The sequence below is a fragment of the Callospermophilus lateralis genome, chromosome 7 (assembly GCF_048772815.1).
Source record: "Callospermophilus lateralis isolate mCalLat2 chromosome 7, mCalLat2.hap1, whole genome shotgun sequence".
Lineage (NCBI taxonomy): Eukaryota > Metazoa > Chordata > Mammalia > Rodentia > Sciuridae > Callospermophilus > Callospermophilus lateralis.
This window is the reverse complement of record NC_135311.1, coordinates 62918004-62945514: the sequence shown is the minus strand read 5'-3', so window position 1 is coordinate 62945514 and position 27511 is coordinate 62918004. Positions and strand designations below refer to the sequence as shown.

The 27511-nt window shown below is 33.7% G+C and overlaps 1 protein-coding gene across 1 annotated transcript in view; it reads right to left on the bottom strand.

Moving 5' to 3' along the window:
* The window catches only part of Ccdc18 (coiled-coil domain containing 18), a 98001-nt gene that overhangs the window by 11636 nt on the left and 58854 nt on the right, over positions 1-27511 (bottom strand). Inside the window, exons 20-28 of the mRNA XM_076861889.1 lie at positions 24880-25022; positions 21074-21237; positions 20580-20793; positions 16968-17067; positions 15271-15387; positions 13409-13552; positions 11091-11294; positions 5200-5337; positions 1733-1933 (exon numbers count right to left, since the gene is read on the bottom strand). Coding sequence (XP_076718004.1) covers positions 1733-1933; positions 5200-5337; positions 11091-11294; positions 13409-13552; positions 15271-15387; positions 16968-17067; positions 20580-20793; positions 21074-21237; positions 24880-25022 — 1425 coding nt within the window. The remainder of the gene's footprint in view (positions 1-1732; positions 1934-5199; positions 5338-11090; positions 11295-13408; positions 13553-15270; positions 15388-16967; positions 17068-20579; positions 20794-21073; positions 21238-24879; positions 25023-27511) is intronic.

The window sequence follows — 27511 nt, the reverse complement described above, 5'->3', positions numbered from 1 at the left end:
ATGAAGCTTTCTAATTTTGTATGTTATGCATATGCATCTCCAGAATACTAGGAATGTTAGAGATTTTTTTTTTTTTTTTTTTTTTTTTTTGGTGCTAGCGATTGAACCCAGGCGTACTCAGTCACTGAGCTACATCCCCAGCCCTTTTAATATTTTGTGTAGAGGACAGGGTCTCACCGAGTTGCTTAGGGCCTCACTGAGTTGCTAAGACTGGTGTTGACACTCATAATCCACCTGCCTCAGCCTCTGGAGCCGCTGGGATTACAGGTGTGCGCCACCATGCCCAACAGAATGTTAGCATTTTAATAAAAGTATTAATAGAGTGTTCAGACTAAACATATTTTTGTTTGGTTTTGTTTTGGTGCTAGGGACTGAAGAAGGGTCTCACATATGCTAAGCACATACTCTACTCCTTGATTATACCTTAAACCCCTAAATATAATTTTAGATTATGTCTATTCAGCTTTCATCTACTACCATAAATATCAACTGTATGACAAAAAAGAATTTAAATGCTCAGGATAGTACAGAATTAGAAAGATTTCTAACATATTACTTGGTTAAGTTTTTTCATTTCTATAACTTCCATTTTGCTATAAAAGTTATTTATTATTTGTTATTTTTTTAAAGGACTTCACTGATAACTCTACATTATATATTGGCAGTTTTGAACCAATGTTAACTTTTTAATCTCTATGCATTCTATTGATATAAATTTGAAATTCCAGCTAGGTGCAGTGGCACATGCCTGAAATCCCAGTGACTGAGAAGGCTGAGACAGAAGGATTACAAGTTTGAGGTCAACCTTACCAACTTAGCAAGGACCTTGGCAACTTATTGAGACCCTGTCTCAAAATAAAAAATAAAAATAAAGGGCTGGTAAAGTACATCTTTTTTTGGCACCCCCCAAAAAATCAAATTCCAAACTTTCAAGATCAACAAATAAATAACAACAGTAAACAAATAACAACAGGCTACTTTAAAAATTATGTTTGAGTCCACTAAAAAAGTTCTAAGTATAATTTTGTACTTCTACTTTATAAATTTTACAGAAATTTTACTGGTTTTGAAAAATGCTTCAACTTTCTTAGTAAAAATCCCTCAAACATCATTGTTATTTGTTACATGGGTTTATATTTATATTATACAAATTATGGCTGGGGTTGTGGCTCATCAGTAGAGAGCTTGTCTAGAATGTGTGAGGCCCTGGGTTCAATCCTTAACACCACATAAAAATAAATAAATAAAAAAAAGGTATTCTGTCAAACTACAACTAAAAAATAAGTTTCAAAAATATAAAAATAAAAATAAATTATACAAATTATTTCTTTTGGGTAATACGATATACAGCATATTAATAATTTCTCAAATTTACCTTCTAAATAAATGCTTTTTATTCAAACAGGTCTATGGTGTAGACTGCATTTTTTCCCTAACATTCATGGGCTTTATTATTTTGTTAATAAATTTATTGGTACATTATAATTATAAAAAAAAAAAAAACCAAAAAAACAAAAAAAAAACAAACAGGTCAATAATTGGCCATAAAGTCCTTTACAAACTATAAGAACAGGAAAAAAAAGGCCATAAATTTACTTTTTTTTTTGGTAGTGCTGGAGATTGAACCCAGGACCTTGTGCATGCGAGGCAAGCACTCTAACAACTGAGCCACATCCCAGTCCATAAATTTACTTTTTCATAGATATGTTTCATTACTTAGATGTTTACTTACTTTAATAAGTAATGCTTCATTTGCGGCTTCAATTACTTCATTCCTGTCTTGAACTTGTTGATGTAAATTGCTCACAGTGTCCTGAGCTTCTTCTAATTCCAGTTTTGCCTTCTCTAATTGTTCATTTAGCTGCTGAACAGAAGTCTTTTGAGAGTCGGCAGATATTTTCCACTTTGTATGGTTCTCCTGATGTGAAATCATCTACAAAGCCCCCAAATTGTAAAAATAAAAAAGAATGAAAATAGGGTGGAGTTGGTTTCAACAACATTCTAATACTTGGCTACTACCACTTACTTTTTCTTAAAAGAAAGTAAATTCTGTTTAAATACACAAACATCTAATTTCTCAACAAATAAAATACTAGTAGAAAAAAGGGAGTGAAGGAACACATTGTTTTCCATTTACTTAACAGTTAATCACATGCAATGAACTCTATTTGGATCCTGATTTGAACCATTAAATTATAAAGGCATGTTTTTAGATAATTATAAATTATAATTATAAATTTGAGAATTTATTGGTAATTTATCTAGTATTAAAAAGGTCTTTATTATAATTAATTGTTCAGTTATACAAAACATACTTATTTAAATTTTGACCTTTGCATGTTATATTATCAATGTGTCCCTTTTTTTAATGAGATCTTTATGGTTATACATAGTAGTTGGATTCATCCTGACAAACTCATACATGCATGTAAATCAATTTCAGTTCTTCATCACCCCTTTTCCCTCCCCATTTTTCCTCCCATCCTCCCCTTCTCTCTTCTCCTTCCTCTATCTACTAGACTTCCTTTCACTCATTCATAATTTGCATTTGATTGGCTCTTTATGTAATCTTATCCCTCCCTCTACCTTTCCTTTAGTTTACTCTAGCTTACCATTGGGGAGATAACATTCAACCTTCAAGTTTCTTGAGTTTGGCTAATTTCACTTAGCATATTCTCCATTTTCATTCATGAAAATACCATGACTTCATTCTTTTTAATAACTGAGTAGAACTCCACTGAACATATATATACACACAATTTCTTAATCCATTCATCTACTGACAGGCATCTGGGTTGATTCCATAATTTAGCTATTGCAAATAGTGCTACTATAAACTCTGATGTGGTTGCCTCATTCTAGTATGCCAATTTAGAGCTTTTGGGAGAATACCCAGGAGTGGGATAGCTGAGTCATATGATGGTTCCATCCCTATTTTTTTTTTTAACTTTATTTTATTTATTTATTTTTATGTGGTGCCGAGGATCAAACCCAGGCGAGTTGCTCTACCGCTAAGCCATAACCCCAGCCCCACCATCCCTAGTTTTTTGAGTAATCTCCAAACTGCTTTCCAGAGTGGATGAACTAGTGTGCAGTCCCACCAACAATGTCCAAGTGTTTCTCCACAATTTCGCCAGAATTTATTGTTGTTTGTAATCTTGATCACTGCCATTCTAACTGAAGTAAGATGGCTATAAAGGCATTTTTAAAAAATATTTTTAGTTGTAGATGGACACAATTCCTTTATTTTCTTTCTTTATTTTCTGGGTTATATGCCTGATGTCCTAGTGTCATTATTAATAACACTGCTTTTCATTCCCTAAAGTATTCCCTTTTAGATTAAAGAAGTGGGCAACATATTGATGGATTAAATGAAATTGGTCACAAATTGATAACTGCTGAACAGTAAACGTAAGAGGATTTGCACTATTTATGCTATGTTAGTTTGAATATCTTTAAAATTTTCCACAATGAAAGGTTAAAACAAACTCATTTTTATCTCAAAAAATCAGGAGTTTTGCAATTATTAAGTGACTTTTCCGACAGTTCTGAAGCCTGCATTTTAAAAAAAGAATATTGTTAAAAATTAAGATCCCTTTTTCTAATTATTACGATAATACTGTATCCTCTCAGCTTTACATTCAAATAACACACACTTTAAAAAAAATCTGTGTTGGACTGGGGATATTGCTCAGCAGTACAGTGCCTGCCTACCATGTGTGAGGCCCTAAGTTAATCACCAGCACCACAAAAAATAAATAAATCTTTCTCAGCCATCTAAATGTAGAAAACTATATTATACAATTTTATGACAGACATAAAAATATTAGTATCAAATACTAAACAGCAACACTAGAACAAATTTTTACAGCTTATTTTATATAAGCAATTTTTCCTAAATAATTTCAGGTAATTATAAAACTAAAAATACACAACTGGATAATTACAGATAAAAACAGAATAAAGCTCATATATAAAAGTGCAATGATGAGTGAAGGTCAAACACTTGAACTAATTATTACTGAGAGTCACTAAACTGAGTAGATAATATCAATTAAATAATTATGTTAAGTCTAATAAAATTCACATTTGTCTCTAAAGACCAAGAGTTATAAACTCTTGGCCTGAGAACTGGATACAGACCTACCAATCCCTCACAAAAATGTTATCTAATCCCTACTAAAGGAATTTAATACAAATGTATCTGCAACCTTTATTTTATTGAAAAATGTTTTATTAGGACCAAGCTCAAAGAGAATTTTTTTAGATCAGATACAAAGATTTTGGGCAATATTTTCAAATGTAGTTTTTAAAAGTTGAAAAATATTATTCTAATCAATAATACTTGCTTTGTCCATAAAGGCTCATGATACACTGATAGATGACAAAAGTCCTAATATTGCCTCTCTAATTTATAATTAGAACAAATATTGGAAATTACAAAGCACTATAGACTGATATCACATGAAACTGTTTATGTCAGCTATTAAATATTTCCAATTAGTTTTCTGGAAGTACTATTTTAGAATTCATAATAATGATGGGCCAGGCTTTGGTCTAAGAACTTTACTGTATTAATTCATTTAATTCTCACCAAAGTTTTATGAGATAGAACCATTATACCCACTTTAGACAGAAAGGTTAAGTAATTTGTCCAAGGTCATAAATGTGCTTAGCCATAAGCAAGTATTGGACATAGAATGCCTGGTTCAGGAACTCAAGCTCTTAATCTTACAGTATATTAGTTCACTGTATATGTAAAATTGTGTGCGTAGCTATAAGAAATGAAGACCACAGCTAGGCATAGTAGCACACACTTGTAGTCCCCCAGCATCTGGGGAGGCCAAGGCAGGAGGATTACTAGTTTAAAGCCAGCCTCAGCAAATTAGCAAGGCCCTAAGCAACTAAGTAAAACCCTATTTCAAAATAAAGAATAAAGGGGCTGGGGTTGTGGTTCAGAGACAGTGTTTGCCTACCATGTGTGAGACACTGAGTTTGATCCTCAGAACCACATAAAAATAAAATAAAAATATTGTGTCTACCTATAACTAAAAAATAAATACTAAAAAAATTTTTTAAAAACCTCACAATATATTATTCTGTATTGAACACTTAAGAGCTAGATAGACTCATACTTTTGTACAGATAGGTCAACCCACTTCAGTGGGAGATATCATAACAAATTAAAATTTTCTTTACCTCCAAATGATAAGCTTCTTTGAGGGATTCTACTTCTGCTGACAATTTCTTGATTTCTGCTTGCATTCTTGCTTCTAAATGAGCTTCACGTACTTGAGAAGCCCCCAATTCTTCAACTAAGTGAATTTCATGTGCTTCCTTAAAAAATGACATATTGAGTAAAGGTTATATAATTTGTTTATCTTGTTAGTATAGCTAAACAAATCCAGTGCATTAATAGAAGCAGTTTAATCTTTACATAAACATACTTCAAAATCAATTAATTAAATGGTACATTTTTGAGACTTTTCAGGGACAAGGAGTAGGAAAGTATTAGTATATCATTTGGTACCATAAGTTCACTAACCAATACTTTCTGTAAAAACAAACTAATAACCACAGCATGCTGGACTTTGGCAGATAATAGTGCCTTCTTAGGTATGACTCTGTATTTTTGCTCACTAGTTGCATTATTTGCTTAATAAGAATGAGGGTTTTTAATTTTTTTTTTTTTTTAGTTGTAGTGGACACAAAACCTTTATTTTATTTATTTATTTTTATGTGGTGCTGAGGATCAAACCAAGTGTCTTGTGAGTGCTCTACCACTGAGTCACAATCCCAGCCCATGAGTTGTTGTTATCCAAACTTATTTAATGGTACTTTATACTACCTGTGCTTGTTATGTTAATTAAGTAATTTTATTATACACAGAAGTCCCCCCCTTAAATGAATTAGGTTTTTGCTTTTGATGGTTTTGCTTTCTGTGGTTTCAATAATCTGCAGTAAAACCCAGTTCAAAAATACTAAATGGAAAGTTACATAAATAATTTAAGACAGACATGGTGGCCTACACCTGTAATCCCAGTGACTCAGGAGGCTGAAGCAGGAAGATCCCAAGATGGAGGCTAGCCTCAGCAATTTTGCAAGACACTAAGCAACTCAGCAAGACTGTGTCAAAATAAAAAATGAAAAGGACTGGGGATATAGCTCAATAAAGAAAAAGAAAAGGAAGAGAAGGAAGGAAGGAAGAAAGCAAAGAAGGTAGGTGGCCAGATGTAGTGGTGCATGCCTGTAATTTCAGGAGCTTGGGAGGCTGAGGCAGGAGGATCAAAATGAGTCTGAGCTTAGCAAGAACCTTCAACCCTGTCTCAAAAACAAACAAACAAACAAAAGGCTGGGGATGTGGCTCAGTGGCTAAATGCCCTTGGGTTCAATCCCTGAGAATGAAGGAAGGAAGGAAAAGTTAGTTTTAAATGTAGACGTTCAGAGTGTCATAATGAAATCTGTCATTCTGCTCTATTCAGCTCAGTAGGTGAATCATCCCTTTGTCTAAAATATCCACACAATATATGCTATATAGCCACCATGTCTGTCTTAAATTGTTTATTGTTTATGCCTGTTAGCTAGTAGCCATCTTGGTTATCATAGTATTTCAGTGCTTATGTATAAGTAACACTTATTTTACTTAATAATGGCCCCAAAATGCCACATATGCCAAAGATAAGCTGTAAAGTGCTGTATATATAGAGTTTGATATTGTCTGTGACTTTAGGCATCCACTGGGGGTCTTGGAACATATCCCCCAGAAATATTGTATACAGTATTATAAACACTGAAAACTTTTTTGTGCAAAGTAAATTGTATGTTTTGAAACAGCTGTATAAGTGAGTCACACACATTTGGTACACAATTAGAAGCAGTCAAGATAGTTGTAAAGGGCTGGATTATATGGCTCAATGGTAGAGTGCATGTGTGAAGCACTGGGTTCAATTCTCAGCACAATAAATAAATAAATAAATAAATAAATAAATAAATAAATAAATAAATGTCCATCAACATCTAAAAAAATATTCTTAAAAAAGATAGTTGTAAGATATTATGGGAAGCACAGGCTGGGGTTGTGGCTCAGTGGCAGAGTACTTGCCTGCACATGTGAGGCACTGGGTTTGATCCTCAGTACCACATAAAAATAAATAAACAAAATGAAAATATTGTGCCCATGTATAACTAAGAAAAAAATTTAAAAAATTATTATGGGAATCACCATAAAAATATAACATATTATACTTTGATTTACAAATATCTTTTTATTCTTTCTCTAAAGAAACCAAAATAAACTTTAGATGATAGAATGAGTATGGTTTATGCAAGAAAGACTAATTCTAATCAAATGACTAATATAAAAAGAACCAATTACTGATTGAGTTATCTGTTACATTTTCTGAGTTCTGTATATGAATACTTCTTCTCAGAAGCAGGTGGCAAAGATTTTATCCCATTCTATAGGCTCTCTCTTCACACTCTTTTTTTTCCTTTGCTGTAAAGAAGCTTTTTAATTTGATGCCATCCCACTTATTAATTTTTTATTTTAATTCTTAAGCTTTAGAAGTCTGTTAAGTTGGTTCCTGTGCCAACATGTTGGAATGTTGATTTCATCTCACTTCAGTAAGAAAGGCAATATTATCAAGAATATAAATAACAATAAATGTTAGCGAGAATGTACGGAAAAAGGTACACTCATCATTTTTGGTGGGACTGCAAACTAGTGCAACCATTCTGGAAAACAGTATGGAGACTCTTCAAAACACTAGATATGGAACAACTTCATGACCCAGCTATCTCACTCCTCAGTATATATACAAATGATTTAAAACTAACATACTACATGATGCAGCCACTCAATGTTTATGGCAGCACAATTCACAATAGCTGAGCTATGAAACAAACTTATGTGCTCTTCAACAGAAGAAAGGATAAAGAAAACATGGTATATATACATAATGGAGTATTACTCAGCCATAAACAAGAATGACATTATGATATTTGCCAGTAAATGGATAGAACTGGAGACTAAAATGCTAAGTGAAATGAGGCAGTCCCCAAAAGTCAGAGGTTGAAGTTTTCTCTGATATGTGGAAGCTAATCCAAAATGGGGAGGTGGAGGGTGAAAAACAAGTAAAAAAAAGATCAGTGGAGTACATGAAGGGGAAGGAAGGAAGGGAAGAGGAATAGGATAAGGAAAGATAGTGGAATGAATCTGACTTAGCTTTCATCTGTACATATATGAATATACCACTGGTAAATCTCCCTTGAATGCATATCCACAAGACACCAAAAAAAAAAAAAAATCTATAAGTGAATAGCAGAAAGATCAATAGAGGGAAGGGAACAGGGTGAGGGAGGAGGGAAGGGAAAAAGGAAGTACTAGGGACTGAACTGGAACAAATTGTATTCCATGCTTTTACAATTATGTCAAAATAAATCCTGATGTTATGTACAACTAAAAAGAACCAATAAAAATAACATCAAAAAACAAATATATGAATCTACCTTCAGTTTGAGGTTAAAACATAATATTAAAAAGTATTTATATGACTTCTTTTAAAACCCTCTATTCTCTCTGATGGGGAGGATCACAGCTTCTAGGACAGAAATCTCCTGTTTCTCCTTTGCTAGAAAAGCAATAAAAATTTTTCCCACCTGTTATGTGGTGCACACCTGTAATCCCAGTGGCTTTGGAGGCTGAGGCAGGGGGATCACAGCCTTAACAACTTAGTGAGCCCCTCAGCAACTCAGCGAGACCCTGTCTCTAAACAAAATATAAAAAATGGCGGGGGGTGTGGCTCAGTGGTTGAGTGCCCTTGGTTGCAATCCCTGGACCAGAAAAAACTTTTTACCTTTTTTCTCAGGAAAAAAGGGCATTTTTAAATATATATATGTATGTGTACATCTGTATATTTATTTATTTAGCATTACCGGGGATTGAACTCAGGGCCCCTGTGCCACTGAATTATATCCTCAATCCTTATTTATTTAGTTAGTTTTCAGAGAAGGTCTCACTAAGTTGCCTAGGCTAGCCTTTCTTTCTTTCTTTTTTTAATTAATTTTTATTGTTGGTTGTTCAAAACATTACATAGTTCTTGATATATCATATTTCACACTTTGATTCAAGTGGGATATGAACTCCCATTTTTACCCGGTATACAGATTGCAGAATCACATCAGTTGCACAACCATTGATTTACATATTGCCATTCTGGTGTCTGTTGTATTCTGCTGCCTTTCCTATCCTCTACTATCCCCCCTCCCCCCCTCCCCTCCCCTCTTCTCTCTCTACCCCCTCTACTGTAATTCATTTCTCCCCCTTATAATTTTCCCCCTTTCCCCTCACTTCCTCTTGTATGTAATTTTGTATACCCCTGAGGGTCTCCTTCCATTTACATGCAATTTCCCTTCTCTCTCTCTTTCCCTCCCACCTCTCATCCCTGTTTAATGTTAATCTTCTTCTCATGCTCTTCGTCCCTGCTCTGTTCTTAGTTACTCTCCTTATATCAAAGAAGACATTTGGCATTTGTTTTTAAGGGATTGGCTATAGGCTAGCCTTTCATTTTCAATCTTCCTGCTTCAGTCTCCTAAACAGCTTGAATTAGGTGTATGCCACCGTACTTGGCATTAAAAACACTACTTAAATAATTCCACTTGGGGTGAGGTTGTGGCTCAGTGGTAGAGCACTTGCTTAGCATGTGTGAAGCACTGGGTTCGAATCTCAGCACCACATATGAATAAATAAATAAAATAAAGGTCCCTTACTAAAAAAAAAAATTTAAAAGAAAATAATTCCACATAACTCACTTTTTAAGCGAGCTTATCTTACCAAATAAATCTAATTTTACTATACTTAAATACTACTGATAAGGTCAGAAATAAGATAAAAGTTGACAGCTTCCTTTTTCCTAACAGATCCCCCAAATATCTGATATATCTCCAATAAAAATTTCCTATATATTCTTTATTAGTTTAATCATTTAGAAATGTGACTCAGAGCACAGTTAGGTTTAATCAAAATTAAAGGTAAAAATATTTAAGTTCCTATGCTAAATTAAAATTTTAGAATATCAATAAACACATTTCCTTAAAGTCTAATTAACACAAGTAAATCAATCTAAATACTTTTTTTTAAATGTAAACATTTTTTTCACAATTCCTTTATTTTGTTTATTTATTTTTTTGGTGCTGAGGATCAAACCCAGGGCTCATACAGGCAAGGCAATCACTCTACCACTGAGCCACAACCCCAGCCCCAATCTAAATACTTTTTTAAGACAAGTTGTTAGTCTCATAGTAAATATGAGAAAATATAAAAGCACTTTACCTCCCCAAATGTTCTGAACTGAAGATTTCCAACAATTACAAATTTAGATAAAAGTGGCCACAAATGTAAAAACTTTTACTCAAAAAAGATTTGCTTATTTTTTCTTCAATAGCTCATACTCTCTTGAAAGTCTAAAAGGGCTTTATAACTCAATTTATCAAGAACTTATTAGTTTAGTCCAAACAGTTCTGAAGGACTTACTAGTTATAATTACAAAGTTATAAAAGTATAACATAACTTTTTTCCTCTTAAAAATGTGGTAAATTGGTGGAGTGTGGTGATGTGTGCCCGTAATCCCAGTGACTGGGGAGACTGAACAGGGAGAATTGTTTAAGGCCAGCCTTAGCATTCTAGCAAGGCCCTAAGCAATTTAGAGAGACCCTGTCTCAAAATAAAAATAAATTAGGGCTCAAGATGTGACTCAGTGGTAAAGCACCCCTGGGTTCAATCCCTAATACCATAATAAATAAATAAATAAATGGTAAATTGTACAAAACATAAAATTTACCATCTTAACCACTTTTAAGTGTATAATTTAGTGGTATTAAGTATAATCATACTGTTTTGTTTGCACTACTGGTGTTTGAACTCAAGGCCTCAGGCATGCTAGGCAAGTGCTCTAGCACTAAACTATTCTCTGTACATTCACATTTTTCTGAAACTTGGTTCATTTTTTGCAAGAACTATATAATACAGTTCAAAGTGTTAAAAATTTTAAAGATCTTTCAGTAATAATGAAACTATTTAGAACAGGGATTACTTTCTCTTTAGAGATTTGCTTTATATCTTCTAGTTCACTGGAGAGCCTTTCTATTTCTCTCTGTGCTTGGACTTGTTGACGACGAGCCTCCACCAATTCTGTTTGAGAGGTTTGCTTCTGCTCCTTAGTCAGCCTCAATTCTTGCCCCAAATCTATGCTCTCCTTGTACTGAGTAGCAATATACTGTTCCTGATCTTTCATGACCTGAAAAGCACAAGAAATTTGTAGGTTTCAAAATGAAATACACAATGTACTTCTTATTCTGATTACTTTTTCCTAAGTGAAATTTCCCCTCCAAACTAAATCCCTATAAAACTTAACATACAGTGTGTATTACCCATTGTGAAACTGATATTCAGAAAAAATTTTTTTAATAAGCAAATGGTAAAAGTACAATATAATAAGTCTGAAACTCTTAGTGATTAATTTTTCATGACTTAATATATACAAGCTTTATAATCCTTTACCATTATGAATATAACATTTATGAAAGAATATATATTATACTACAAAGAGAAAAAAGAAGTTAATATTTGATTATTCATGTAAAAATGAAGAATATATTTGCATGGATAATTAAAATCTACCATTAATAGACATAGCTGGGTTAAGGTTATGATCTCACTCTTTATAAAGACATGTTATTAGGGCTACTCCTCCCTCTGAAATATTTTTTACATTATTCAATTAAATCCCTCATAAAGTATAGGTTGAGTATCCCTACTATGAAAATCCAAAATCTAAAATATTCTGAAAATGAAAAACTTCCTGAATACTGACATGAAACCACAAATGGAAAATTCCATGACATTAAACTTTGTTTCAGATACAAAATTATTAAAAATATTATATTAAATTTATCTTCAGGCTATGTGTACAAGGCACTAAGATGTCCCATATATGTATGCAAATATTCCAAAATCAGAAGAAATTCAAAATCCAAAACACTTCTGGTTGCAAGCTTTTTAAATAAGGAATACTCAACCTGTATTGCTTCTTAGAGGGGGAAAAGAAAAAGAAAAAAAAAAAGAGAAGAAAATTAGTTCTAAATCACCCATGTGAGATAGGTTATACAGTAGGTAAGGACACTTGACTTCAAGGACAAAGAAGGAAAGAAACCAGTACAGATCACTAGGGCTTTGATGTTTGGAATGGAGGCACAGGTTATAAATAAATATAAGTATTTTTAGTCCTTCCTTGTTAGAGATCAGACATAATAGAGCTGGTAATAATAGGATTAATAATCATTTTCCCCATCTCTACTGGGGCCTAAACTTACTTTCAAAGACCCTGCTTGATTTATATATGTAATTAATTAAACAAATACTTATTCATACTTACTATAGATATGTACAGTTCTAGGTGTTGGGGATACAGGAGTGAATAAAGGAGTCAAAATGGCTACCCTTGGGGCTGGGGTTGTGGCTCAGTGGTAGAGCGCTCGCCAAGCACGTGCGAGGCCCTGGGTTTGAACCTCAACACCACATAAAAATAAATAAAGAAATAAAGATATTGTGTCCAACTACAACTAAAAAAAAATATTTTTTTTAAAAATGGCTACCCTTATGAATTTATATGCCACAGAGAGAGAGAGAAATAGTCCAATACAATAAAGAGTTATATTTGGGGCTGGGGTTGTGACTCAGAGGAAAAGCACTTGCTTAGCATGCATGAGGCACTGAGTTCAACCCCCAGCATCACATAAAAATTAAATAAAGGTATTGTGTCCATCTACAACTAAAGAATAAATATAAAAAAAGAGTTATATCTGAAGATTTAACAGTTGAGTATTTAAAAACAAGAAAAAGTTACAGACACTAGAAACAAATTCACTTTTTAAAAAGGCAAGTGGGATGAATGGATTTACAAATCAACACACATGCAAACTGATGATATAAAGTCATCAAACTTCATCTGGTAACAATGTATTTGGCTTTAATAATGAACAATTATCATCTTTTTACACACTCTCTGGATGGAGTTCCTCAAGTACAAAAAAAGACTCTTACTAATATCTGTATCTTCAAGTCTATTACATGGTAGATTCTCAGTACATATTATAAGCATGTACTGCGAACTGCATGAGAGATAACATGTAAAGGAAAGGTAGGAGATAAAAAGATAAATAAGACATTGTAAACCATTGTAATATTTTTAAAAGTTAAAGAAGAAACTTAAGGCATTTTGTACAAATACATAGCCTAAAAATACTTATGGCACTGTTTCTATATATTAAAGTTAACAGTTTTAAAACATAAATATTCATTTCACTCTTTCAAGAATACTTCTTCCTTAGGTGGAAAATAATTTTTGCTTACACTCTCCATTTCTTTCAATCTTTGATTTGTTCTTTCAGTTTCCTTTTTCAGTTGACTTATCTCCTGTTCATTTTGTAGCATTACAAACTCTTTCTCTCGAAGCTGTTCTTTGGCATTTTGCAATTTTTCATTTAAATTTTCTATCTTAATTTTAAACAGATGAGCATTATTAATGTAATAATGGAAAAAAGGAAACAGAACAATCATAGCTATGTTCTGAATAATTCAAACTTTAAATACTCATATCTAAAACATCAAAAGTAAAGTAAAAAATTATTAAGACAATCATCATTTAGAAATAAGCATATGAATTTTTGTGCTTAATAAGATGCTTATGGGGGCTGGGGTTGTGGCTCAGCGGTACAGCAGTCGCCTAGCACATAAGAAGCACTGGGTTTGATCCTCAGCATTACATAAAAATAAATAAATAAAATAAAATTATTGTGTACAACTACAATTAAAAAAATAGATGCTTATGTGGGGGTTGGGATTGTGGTCCAGTGGTAGAGCACTTGCCTAGCACACATGAGGCACTGAGTTTGATCCTCAGCACCACATAAAAAAAATAAAATAAATAAAATAAAGGTATTGTGTCCATTTACAACTAAAAAATAAAAATAAAAAATAAAATGCTTATGTTTACATTTAAAATATATTAATAAGATAAAAGTTTCAAACATAATTTGTGTAAGAAAAAAGTGTACATTAAAACAACAAATGTTACATGACCTTACAAATAATTTTATAGATAATATATGCATGAGGTTAAAATATAGAGACAAAGTTGTGGTGGTGTACACCTTTAATCCCAGTGACTTGAAAGGCTGAGGCAGGAGGATCACAAGTTTGAGGCCAGCCTAAGCAAGAGCCTGCATTAATATTTAAAAAGAATAAAATGAACTGGGATGTAGCTCGGTGGTAAAGTGATCCCGGGTTCAAATCCCAGTACCTCCAAATCAAACAAAAAAACAACTCTAAAGAAGAAAAAGTCTACTTCCTATTTTATTCTTCCTTAGAAGCAACCAGTTTCCAGAATTACTTACAAATTCTTCCAGAAATATTTTATTCATATTCAGACATATTATAAGTAGTATGGGGACATATTATAGGATATTAAAAAACATTACACTCAAAATTACATAAAAAGGAGAAAAAAAGAAAAATGTCATCAATGTCATCATCTGTAGTTCCAGCTATTCAGAAGGCTGAAGCAGGAAGATCACTTGAACCTCAGAAGTTTCAGACCAGACTGTCTCAAAACAAAACAAAACAAAAAGCTGTTTTATGTGAATGATTGCTTACAGTTTTTTTTAAATGAGATGGACATCATTACCCTAAGTACATATATGAAAGACACGAATGGTGTGAATATACTTTGTATACAACCAGAGATATGAAAAATTGTGCTCTATATGTGTAATATGAATTGTAATGCATTCTGCTGTCAAATATAACAAATTAGAATAAAAATAATTTTAAAAAAAGTTTGGGCCTTTTATACATTTATTTTACTTATTTATTTTTATGTGATGCTGAGGATTGAACCTAGTGTCTCACAAGTGCTAGGTGAGCACTCTATTGGTGAGCCACAACCTCAGCCCCAGATTGCTTACAGTTTTAGTGTGTTTCGTTTTAGTTTTCTGCAACACTGAGGATGAACTAACATCTGTGTGCATGCATGGTAGACCACATCCCTAGTCCCTTTTAGTCTTTATTATGAAAAAGGTTCTCACAAAGTTGCCTTGACTAACCTCAAACTTGACATCCTCCTGCCTCAGCTTCCCCAGTAGCTGGAATTATCACTTAGCTAGCCCAAAGTAATTTTTTAAACAATTTAAGATGTGTAATCTTTCAATAATTACCTGTTTGTTGCAATCTTTAAGTTCCAATTCTGATTTCTGCAGATTACCCTCTAATTTAATTATTTTTTGTTCCATTTCTCCTCTGTGTTCTCGAATAGTCATATCCAAATGGGTAACCTAAAAACAAGCAATATTAAACTGTTGTTCAATTTTACTCTGATGTAAAATCTATATGCTTAGAATGTGCTTTGGAATTATTTATAGCGGATATAACAAATTGAAACTCATGTCAAACATTTTTTTTATATTCATTTTTTAGGTGTAGATGGACACAATACAATGCCTTTATTTTTAGATGGTGCTGAGGATCAAAACCAGGTCCCACCTGTGCTAGGCAAGTGCTCTTACCGCTGAGCCACAATCCCAGGCCCTAAACATTTTTTTTTTTTAAATAGGAAAAACAATGATTAATTACTAATACTGGGGCTTGAGCCCACATATATAATAATAATAATTATTATTATTGGTAGTGGGGATTGAACTCAGGGGTACTTGACCACTGAGCCACATCCCCAGCCCTATTTTTTTGTATTTTATTTAGAGACAGGGTCTCACTGAGTTGCCTATCACCTTGCTTTTGCCGAGGCTAGCTTTGAACTTGCGATCCTCCTGTCTCAGCCTCCCGTGTTGCTGGGATCACAGGAGTGTGTCATGGCGCCCAGCTTATAATGATTGTTCATAAATAACAAATCAAATGATTAAGACTCCATCTTATGCTGGATAAAAACTGCTAAATGCCTTCCAAATATTTTTGTTCCTCCAACATTTAATTGATAAAATAACTTCTTTTATCCCATTCTCTTCTGATATAGAATAAGATATTAAAACACTCGGAAACTAAGCTAAACTAACCCTTATTCTCAAAAACCAGTTGCTATAAAGATATCAAAATAAAGAGATAATATATTTCTAACTTAAAAAGCGTTTATGTGCAGAGATAAAACAAATATAAAATGCACATTTTACCAAAAATTAGTCACTTCTGAAACCCTATATGATTTGTCATAACAAAAAATTTCATTAAAATATAATTAAGGGCTGGGATTGTGGCTCAGTTGAGAGTGCTTGCCTCACATGTGTGAAGCACTGGGTTCAATCCTCAGCACCACATAAAAATAAATAAATAAATAAAGGTATCATGTCCATCTACAACTAAAAAAAAATATATTAAAATATAATTAAGATGCATGTGTGATGGCGCATGCCTATAATCCCAGCAATTTAGGAGGCTGAGGCAGGAAGATTACAAGTTCAAGGGGGATGTGGGAAAAAAATGGAGAAATTTTGATTGGGCAAAGGGAAGGGAGAAAAGGGGAGGGGGTTTGGGGGCAGGAAAGATGGTGGAATGAGATGGACATTATTACCCCAGGTACACGTATGACTGCACATATGGTACAATGCTACATCATGTACAATCAGAGAAATGCAAAGTTGTGTTGCAATTGTGTATAATAAATCAAAATGCATTGTGCTTTTTATATATACCTAGTTAAAATAAACAAATTAATTTATTTTAAAAAAAGATTATAAGTTCAAGGCCAGCCTCAGCAACTTAGCAAGGCCCTAAGGCAACTTAGTGAGACTCTTGTCTCAAAAAACTTAAATAATAAATAAATAAAATAAAATGCTGGGGATGAGACTCAGTGGTTAAAAAATATACGTCTGTGTGTGTGTATACACAATTTAAAAACATCAACCTGAGCTGCTCTTTGCTTTAGCTCCCAATTTCTCTCCTTAAGTGCCTGATCCATTTCAAGGAGTTCTTGCTTTTTGTCTTCAATCTCCATCTTACAGTCTCTGCAATTTATCAAAAAAATAAATAAATAAAAATAAAAAAAACAGATCAAAGCAGATAGTAGGAATACTATAGTTTTAAAAAGTTAGGCCAACAGGGTTATTTTTCCTATAAAGTAAAAGCAAAGAAATATATGTAATTAATACAAATTGAAGGGTTCAAATTAAAGGAATGATGTATAAAGAAAATGACAACACATAGTTAACAAAAAAATGTACTATTATGGACAATTTAAGATAATTGTTAAATAACTCCCAGGGCTCTAAGATTGAATTGATTTAAGAGTTTTTCTTAAAAAAAGAAAAAAAAATCCAGCTAGGTGCAATGCATGCCTATGATCCCAGTGGCTTTGTAGGATGAGGCAGGAGGATAGTAGGTTCAAAGCCAGCCTCAGCAACTTGGTGAGGCCCTGAGCATCTTAATGAGATGATGTCTCAAAATATAAAAAAAGGGATATGGCTCAGTGGTTAAGCACCCCTGGGTTCAATCCCTGGTCCCTCCCCCCCGCCCAAAATATCCACTGTTTTTTCATACATAAATCATGGGTATATTTGAAAATCTTTTACATGTAATAGCTGTGAGTTTATTACTATAGAGTGAAATATTTATTCTCATGTTTTGTATTCCTTGTATGCTAGGCAACCCCAACCCTAACTATTGTATTTCACAGGGGGATTTTACTCAAAATGTCTTACATATAATGAAGTACTAAAGTCTAATACAAAACATTTAAAATATAGTTTTAATGAATTCTACCCTTTCTAAAACATTAGCATATATAATTTTATATTATAAAATGCTTAATATTAATATACTTTAAGAGAATTTCAACATGGAACTCTTAGTTCTGATATTACAGAGGATGAAAAGGTTGATCTTAAAAATCTTCATATGATCTTCCAGTCAGAAACATGAAACAATGTTAATAAAGATACTGACATTTATTTATTATTTTTTGTGGTACTGGGGATTGAACCCCATGATATAGGTACTCATTTTTAAAAGCAGATTCTAAAGCTAATTTTATCTTATTGTGGAACTAGGGATTGAACTCAGGAGTCTTATGCATGCTAAGGTAACCATTCCACCACCACGTCACACCCCCCAGTCCCTTGAACTAATATTTTAAAAACAATATGAAATTAATTCTAAGGAAATCTTCTTTGAAAAGAGCTGAGCTTATAAAATTAATCTATTAGCTAGAATTTAAGATATCACTGTTTTAGCCAGGGGTGATGGCATATGCCTGTAATCCCAAATATTTTGGAGGCTGAAAGCAGAGGATCTTAAGTTTAAGGCCAGCCTGAACAATTTAGCAAAGCTCTGACTCAAAATAAATAAAGGGCTAGGGAATGTAACTAGGTAGTAGAGAGCTCCTGGTTCTCTATCATCTGGTTAATTTTATGTTTAATTTATTTAAAGACTACCAAACTATTTTCCACGGCAGCTACCATCATTTTAAGTTCCCACCAGCAATATATGAAGATTCCAATTTCTCTACACACTTACCAACACTTGTTATTTTCTGGTTTTTCTTTTTTTTTTTTTTTTTAATGGTTGTCCTACTGGCTATGAAACAGTATCTCACTGTGGTTCTGATTTTCATTTATAAAGGAGTTTGACTTTTATTCTGAATGTTTTGGGAAACCACAGAAAGTTTAAATAGGGAAATAAGATGAGCTAATTAAATGTTTCAAATTATAAATTGAGCAGGAGCAGTGGTGCACACCTGTAACCCCTGCAAATCAAGAGGCTGAGGCAGGAGGATAGAAAGTCCAAAGCCAGCCTCAGCAATTTAATGAGAACCTATCTTTAAAAAAAAAAAAAAAAAAAGGACTGAGGCTGTAGCTCAGTGGTAAAGTGCCCCTAGGTTCAATCCCTTGTAAACAACAACAAAAAAGGTTATCTATTCTGTGGAAAATAGAAGATTGAGGGAATCCAGAATGTAGGCAGGGAGACCAATTAGGAAGCCACAGCAAGAACAGGTGAGAGATGATAGTTCATGGTAAGGTGCGAAAGAAAAGAGGCCAATAAATCCATGGATTTAAAAATACATTTTACAAACAATGTTGCATAATGACCTGAAAAAAAAAGAGATGGAAAGATATAATAATCTTCCAGATTTCTGGTTTGAGCAACTGCATGATACCTAAATAAGGGGGTGCAGCGTTACGATGAAATAAATGAGTTGTATTTTGGCCAACATCAAGCCTTAGATGCTTTTTAAAAATATCAAAGTGGAAATAACAAGTTAGTAGTTGGGTATTTAATCTGGAATTTGAGGAAGAGATCAATACTGTAGATATGGGTTTGGAAATATCTGTCGGATAATATTTAAAGCCATAGGAAATTTATTAAGGATAAGTACATGGAAACAGAATCCTAGGGTATGTTATCTAATTTTTTTGGGTCATCTTGTTCTTTATTCCAGATTTCACATCTGCTTTGTAACGCTTTTCCTTTTCTAGGTCTATGGGAATGCTTTGGCTGTGATCTAGCTCTCCACCTCTACTCAGTATAAATGAGTGCTAGATAGTATTCTGTGCTATTATTGTTAATCATAGTATCACAGTTGGACAGACTTAAATTTAATTCCCTTCTCTAGACCCCACCTGTATTACTTTGGGCATTTAGTTATATATATTTTTCTCAAGACTTCATCATCTTTTTTTCTTTTTTTAAGAGACAGACAGAGAGAGAGAGAATTTTTTTTTTAAAGAGAGAGAGAATTTTTTTTTAAGAGAGAGAGAGAGAGAATTTTAATATTAATTTTTTTTAGTTTTCGGCAGACACAACATCTTTGTTTGTATGTGGTACTGAGGATCGAACCCGGGCCGCACGCATGCATGCCAGGCGAGCACACTACCGCTTGAGCCACATCCCTAGCCCAAGAGAGTATTCTTTAATATTTATTTTTTAGTTTTCAGTGGACACAACATCTTTATTTTATTTTTTTATGTGGTACTGAGGATCGAATCCAGTGCCTCGCACATGCCAGGCACTGGCGTTACCATTTGAGCCACATCCCCAGCCCAAGACTTCATCATCTTATCTATAAAAAAAGAAAAAAAAAAAAAGGTGGAAGTATATATGTTGTAAGGAAATGAGTGAGAACATATATGAAGTCCCTGACACAGTCCTAACATAAAATATGGAGTTAATATAAAGAGTAATACTACTACTAATAATAATTTGCTATTAGCCACTGCTATATGATTGCCCAACTGTTCCTTTTTTTTCTTCTCTTTGCCACTACAGCCAGTGTAAAATGATCCAAATAAGGGTAGAAGTATTAGCAGCCAATAACAACAGCTGAATCAATTAGATGGAACATGGGATAGTTGACTAGATGGGCCACAGCAAACCAACAGCAGTTAGAAGTTTGGAAACCTAGAATTCAATAATAAATTTTATTGTATGACCCAAGGATTCAGAGTAATAAAAGAAATACCTGTAATTGTGATATCAGTTCTTTTTTTTTTTTTTTTTTTTCAGTTCTTATTATTTAACTTACCTAAGTTCCGCTGTGAGATCCTTTATGGTAGTATATTTTTCCTCCAATGATAACTGAGCTTTCTGTAGTACATCTCTCAATTCCTGCAGTTGTCTTAAAGTACTTTTTAATTCTCCATGAGCATTGTGTAGTTCAGTCTCCAGTGCTTCCCGTTTCTGCAAAGTTTCTGTTAGTTCAGTTTCCGTGTGGTGTTGTAACTTCTCTAACTCCTTCACTATTATGAGAAGAGAATAGCTTTATAACAATATACAAACCATTTTTTACTAAGAACTTGTAAATAATTAAATAATTAAGTATCCAGTTTTAAAATAAAATAAAAACAAGATTGACTTAAAAAAAAAAAAAAAAGAGAATATCCAGTTTTATTCATCTATATGAGGCAAAATACTGAACACTCTTGGTCCCTTCCAGCACCACCACCTCAAATTCTCATTTTATTCAACTTCTTAAGTACAAATATACAAGGAGCTAAACTCAGTCAACTGTTTGCTTACCAGCACTTGTTTTCCTTTCTAGTTCTATCTTTGTCTGATCTAAGATCATATCTAATTGAGAGAGATGTATGGCTTTATTTTCTCCATCTCGTTTTAGGTGCATTATTTCTTTTTCCATTTTAGACAGTTCTTCTTTGTACTGATCCATCTCAAGCTTTACTTGCCTAATTAAAAACAAACAATAGAACAGGTAATCTGGAAACTTCAAAACCATTAGACTTGTTTCTGACTAAAGAAAGCCTGAAAATTACATAAGAAAAATATTAGCAAAATGTCTATTGAGAATCTTTTTTTCTATTTGATAGTGGTTGTTTACTTTGGAATCTGTGAGTGAAGAAATGTAAAATAATAAAGTACTTCTATTAATTTATTAAAACAAAACAAACAACAACAAAAATACACGTACCAGAACATATTCCTACACCCCATATTTTATGTAGACTTCTCTTAAGATATTTCTGATTGCAAGGCATTTTATTCAGTTTTAAATCACGTGTTTGTGTTTGGTTTCATAAGGAAATTGGTGGGATTAAATCGAGTTGTGAGAATATGGGAACTAACCTACTGCTTTAGTTCTCTGGACCACTTAACCTAGAGTTTTCCTTATCAACATAAATGTCAAAGGTTGGATCATCAGAAAGCATTGTCTTTTAACTAAATTCAGCAGAATCTGATATCCCTTAGATATTATATCCATCATTCTGGTTATTTTTTAAATACAAACATTCTTTTAGGGTTTTTTTAATTTTTAAAATTTGTTCTAATTAGTTATACATGACAGTAGAATGCACTTTGACACATCATATAAACAGTATAACTTCTCATTTTTCTGGTTGTACACAATGTAGAATCACATTGGTTGTGTAATAATATATGCACATAGGGTAATAATGTCCAATTCATTCTACCATGCTTCCTTCCCCTATACCCCCTCTTCCCCCCCCTTCATTCCTCTCTGTCAAAGTAACTATTCTTCCCTAGTCACCCCCACTTTATTGTGAATTAGCATCTGCATACCAGAGAAAACATTTGGCTTTTGTTTTTTTGGATTGGCTTATTTTGCTTAGCATGATATTCTCTAGCTCCATCAATTTACTGGCAAATACCATCATTTCATTCTTTTTTAAGGCTATCTACTCAGAATCTTAACTCACCTATTATATTTTAAAAATTTTCTTTGTGCTCTACATACCACTAAATACAAATGTATTACCTTGTAATATTTAACAAGGCTAGCATTTGACCTAACTTAATAAAACTTCATATGTATTGAGAATATCCGGGGATAGACACTTCATTTAATCTGGAATTTCTATGATCTGACATAGATCATAATGAAGCCAACCAATCAAATTATTCATCACAAAGATCGATACTGCTCAGGCTGGAGTTGTAGCTCAGCGGTAGAGCACTCGCTTAGCATGTGTGAGGCACTAGGTTGGATCCTCAGCACCACATAAAAAAAAATTAATAAAATAAAAGTCCATCAAAAACTACAAAGAAAAAAAAAATATATATAAAAAGATCAGGGCTGGGGTTGTCATTCAGTGGTAGAGCACTCGTCTAGCACATGTGAGGTACTGGGTTCAATCCTCAACACCACATATAAATAAATTTTAAAAATAAAGTCATTGTGTCCATTTACAACTGAAAAATATTTTTTTAAAAAAAGATCATACTACTCACAGGGGAGCCAAATCAATCATTTTTACTCAGATCTTTATTATTAGAATGATCTTTGTTAGCATATAGAGAAGAAAGATTCCAGGACTGTACAACCTTCCTGCTTTATAGAGGGAACTGAAAGGAGTTGTGGATATAAGCATATTAGTGATTTAAATGACTAACTTAAACTCAGTCAAGAAAGGAGCTGGGAGGAGGGTGCACACTTGTAATCCCAGTGACTGAGGAGTCTGAGGTAGGAGGGTTAGAGGCCAGCCTCAGCAACTTAGTAAGAGCCTGTCTCTAAATAATAAATAAAAAAGGTCTGGAGATGTAGCTCAGTGGTTAAGTGTCCTTGGGTTCAATTCCAGTACCACACAAAAAAAAAAAAAAAAGGAGAGAGGGCATCATGGAATTAGACAGTGCTAGAACTGACAGATAGATTAGAGGTCCTGGTTGGGTCAAAGACTTGTTAGAGTATTATAGGGAATGACACATAATTGTCAAATTTTGGAGAAATTGTAGATACTGGAAATAATAAGATCTAGGGCAAACAATGGGAGTGTCTGAGGTTATTAGAGGAGATTATTAGAGGAGAGTATTAAAAAAAAATCAGAAGCCAAGATGTCAGAAGCATCTGTTAGGTGTATACTGAAACCCCTAAGAACTAAACACAGTGGCACATGCCTGTAATCCTGGCACCTCAGGAGGCTGAGGCAGGAGGATCATAAATTCAAGGCTAACCTGGGCAACTAACTAAAAGAGATACTATCTCAAAAAAAAAAAAAAAAAAGTGTGTGTGGGGGGGTCTGGTATATCTGGGATAAAGTGTCCCTGGGTTCAATTCCCAGTTAATACTCCTACCCCTCAAATCCTTTAAGAATCAGGAGTGGTGGTGGAGAGAGCAGCAGTAAGCCAGGTGGCCTGTAAGAATCAGCAACAGTGAGGGATAATATAATATATTGACATTAGGATCAGAGTACACTATTCTAGGCACTGACTGTATGGTACAAGAGCTATGGGTAAAAGTTTTACTTCAGAGAGCTGCAGGGAAAGAAGCAATGTTCTCAGGGAGTATCACGTTTCTGGTACAGCAAGAGAAAAGAAGAGATAGCGAATATAGGAATGCCTTTTTAGATAGACTGTGCATTCCAGTCCTTCAGGAATTGGGATAGGGTGAGAAAAAGGAGAATATGTGGAGATCTTTTTGGGAATTCATGGAAGGGATGAGAGTTGACCTGGAAATCTAACATGTCTTGTGGTGTATAAACAAAGTTATAATGTGATGAGTCTTCATGGACCCAAGGTAAACAACAACAGCAAGGCTGTGTTAATGGGTAGACACCTGTCACTGAGAAAAAGAAGGCTTGAAGGACTATGGTTAGTCATAAACACAATGTGCAGAGGGAATCTGGGGACAAGTTTTTAGTTCTAGCATGTAAGTTCACTCTTGACTCCTGTTGGCAGAAGAGTAGACTAATTATGAGTGTATTACTATATGCCAATTCTTGTTGATTAAACAGAAGAGGGTCTGCGGAAGCAGGGTATTGCTTTCAGCTCATGGGTTCCTTAATTGACCAATTAAAATATTGATGCCGGGGCCCAATCCAGTTAAACTAAATCATAATCTTTACATGTAATTTAATCTAAATGTGCGACTCAGGTATCAGTATTTTTTACAAACTGCTTATGTGATTTTAATGTTCAGTCAAGGTTGAGAGACACTGTTTTCTTTTATCGTTACTCCCTCCTTTATACAGTTAAGAGTATCTGCAAGTGTCTAGGTGAGGAAACTTTGCCTATAACTTTGAATGTTATTCATCATTTAATACAACAGTTGCTGAGTGCCTATGAGATATAAGGACTTAACGCTAGTTGTGCTAATTGTTATACAGAATTCTAAAGTAAACTAGATATGGCCTTTGCCTTAAAAAACTTTCAATATAGCAGAAAGGTTAAGGTATTAAACTATAATACAAAAAAGGCATAATGAAGGATATGAGGGAGATAAAAAATACTATATGAATTCAGATTATGAAGAAATAAATTCTTCAGGCAAATATTTCAGTGGTTACTAATTTTGAAACAGATATTACTGATATAAAAATGGGAAGGTAAATAAAATGAACATATTCACATTTTACCTGGAAGTACCAGTAAGCTCAATAACTTTCTGCCTTTTCAAATCTGCATCATGAGCAGCTGTTTCACATTTTTCCTCCATTTTTCTCAACTTTTCAGCTGAACTTTCCCTTTGTTTTTGAAGTTCTTGTTCCAGCTTTGATACCTTGTAAAGCAGTTCTCAGTAAGTATTTTAAATTACCAATAAACATTAGTCAAAAGAAAAACACTTTTATAAATATGTAGCCTACCATATTATTCCATTTCAGATGTATTTTTAAAAATCAAAGTAAACTGTGCATTAGAGGGGTGTGGCCTATAGTCCCAGCTACTTGGTAGGTTAAGTATCATTTGACCTCAGGAATAGGAGGCCAACCTGGGCATAGTAAGACCCCATCTCAAAAATAAACAAGTAAAATTTAAAATAATTTTAAAAATAAAAATAAATGATTAAAAAACCAAAATTATATTGAGCTGGGGGTGTGGCTCAGTGGTAGAGTGCTCGCCTAGCACGTGTGGGGCCCTGGGTTCGATCCTTAGCACCACATAAAAATAAATGAACACAATAAAGGTATTGTGTCCAACTAAAAAATAAATATTAAAAAAAGCAAAATTATAGACCATGAAGCAATGTTTTAAAAAAATACAAAAACATAACTTACTTTTTAGCAATAAAGATACTCTATTCACATGTTACTTAAAAAAGTGGCAACATCATAAACACTAAAATAAGACATAAAACCCCAACAAGACTAGCGGGAAATAGCTCAGTGATAGGATACTTGTCCAGTACATACAAAGTCCTAGTTTCTATCCCCAGAACTATAAATAAAAAGGAACAAGAATTGAATAAATAGCTAAGTGTAGTGATGCACGACTGTCATCCTACCTACTTGGGAGGCTGAGGCAAGAGAATTTTAAGTTCCAGGAAAACCTGGAGAACTTAGCAATATCCTGTCTCAAAATAAAATTAAAAGGGCTTGGGGTATAGCTCAGAGGTACAGTGCATGCCTAGCATGTACAAGGTCCTAGGTTTAACTCCCAGCATGGAAAAAGAAAAAAAAATAATTTAGTAAATATTCTCCTTCTCACTCTCTACATTTGAATAATCTTGTGTGTATGTGTGTGTGTGTGTGTGTTTGTGTGTGTGTGTGTGTGTGTGTTCCTTTCTTTCTTCAGAAATTGGCTAGTTCAGTGAAATATTCCTAATTCCCATTTGACTATAAACTCTATGACCTGCATTTTTCCTATCTTTTTTACAATAAAAGAGGTCATTTTCACCTATGTAAGTCAAATTGCTTCTTATGTGTTCTGGAATCAATTCCTATCCACATTCTCAGAAACCTCACACTATTGACACTCTTTTCTCCTTCCTGTATCTTCAATCTCTAGTATTTTATTTTCTTCTTTTTATCTTTTCCATCTCTTGTGGTGGTACTGGGAATTGAACCTGGAGCCTCACATAACACTAGTCAAGTACTCTACCACTGAGCTACATTTCTGGCCCCCCCTTTTTTTTTGAGATAGGTTTCTAGTAAATTACTGAGGCTGGCCTAGAACATGCAGTCCTGCTGCACCTCCTGAATAGTTGGGAATACAGGCAGGTGTCACTACAACCCCAACATTTTATTTTTATTTTCTTAAATAACAGCCCTTAAACATGTTTCCCATTGTAAAAAAACTGTCTTTCATACCTATACCTTCCTCCACCTACCACCCTTTCTTTCAGCCCCTGCAAAGCCCAATTTCTATATTACTGTCTCATTTCTCATTTACACCTCAATCTAAAGAAAAACTGTCTGTTCCATATAAACTTCGATTAAGTCACCAGTAGCTTCCAACTTGCCAATTCATCAATGGACTTTTCCTAATGTCCATTTTACTTCCCAGTGATTCCAATAGCCTATGACAATGTCCTTCCTTTCTTCATAAAATATTTACTTTGGCTTCTATTTATCACATCCCTCCGGGATCTGTCCAAGCCAATCTTCTCACTTCTCATTCAGTATTCTGTAATCTGTTATTTCATGTTTTCAATAAACATTTATATAACTGTGGTTCTCAAAGATAACCTTTGCTTTTGACTTTAGTATCCTCCCAGCTTTCCTAAAACCCCTCACAGAACTAAATAACTAAATAATATTAAAACAGCAGTAAGGGCAGAAGGTACAGTTTAATGGTAGAGTGCTTGCCTAGCATGTGCAAAGCCCTGGGTTTGATCACAGTACCAACAAAGAATAAACAAACCAAAACTAAAGCAAAACCAAACCAAATACCTCCAGTACTCAGGAAATAGGGAAGGGAAACAAGGAAATCTACCTCCTGAATTCTTGATTAAACATCACACACATAAACACAAGGAATCTAAAGTAATAATCTGAAAGGATCCAACATGAATCAATGTATATATAAAAGAAAACCAGAAAGAAAATTTATACTTAAGAAATTGTTGGATGCAAACTTCTGTAGACTCTTAAAGAAGTTAAAGAAAGGGCTGGGATTGTGGCTCAATGGACCGTGCTCGCTTAGAACATGTGAGGCAATGGGTTTGATCCTCAGTACCACATAAAAATAAATAAAATAAAGGTATTGTGCCCATCTACAACTAAAAAAAATTTTTTTCTAAAAGAAGAAGTTAAAGAGAACAAAATATTG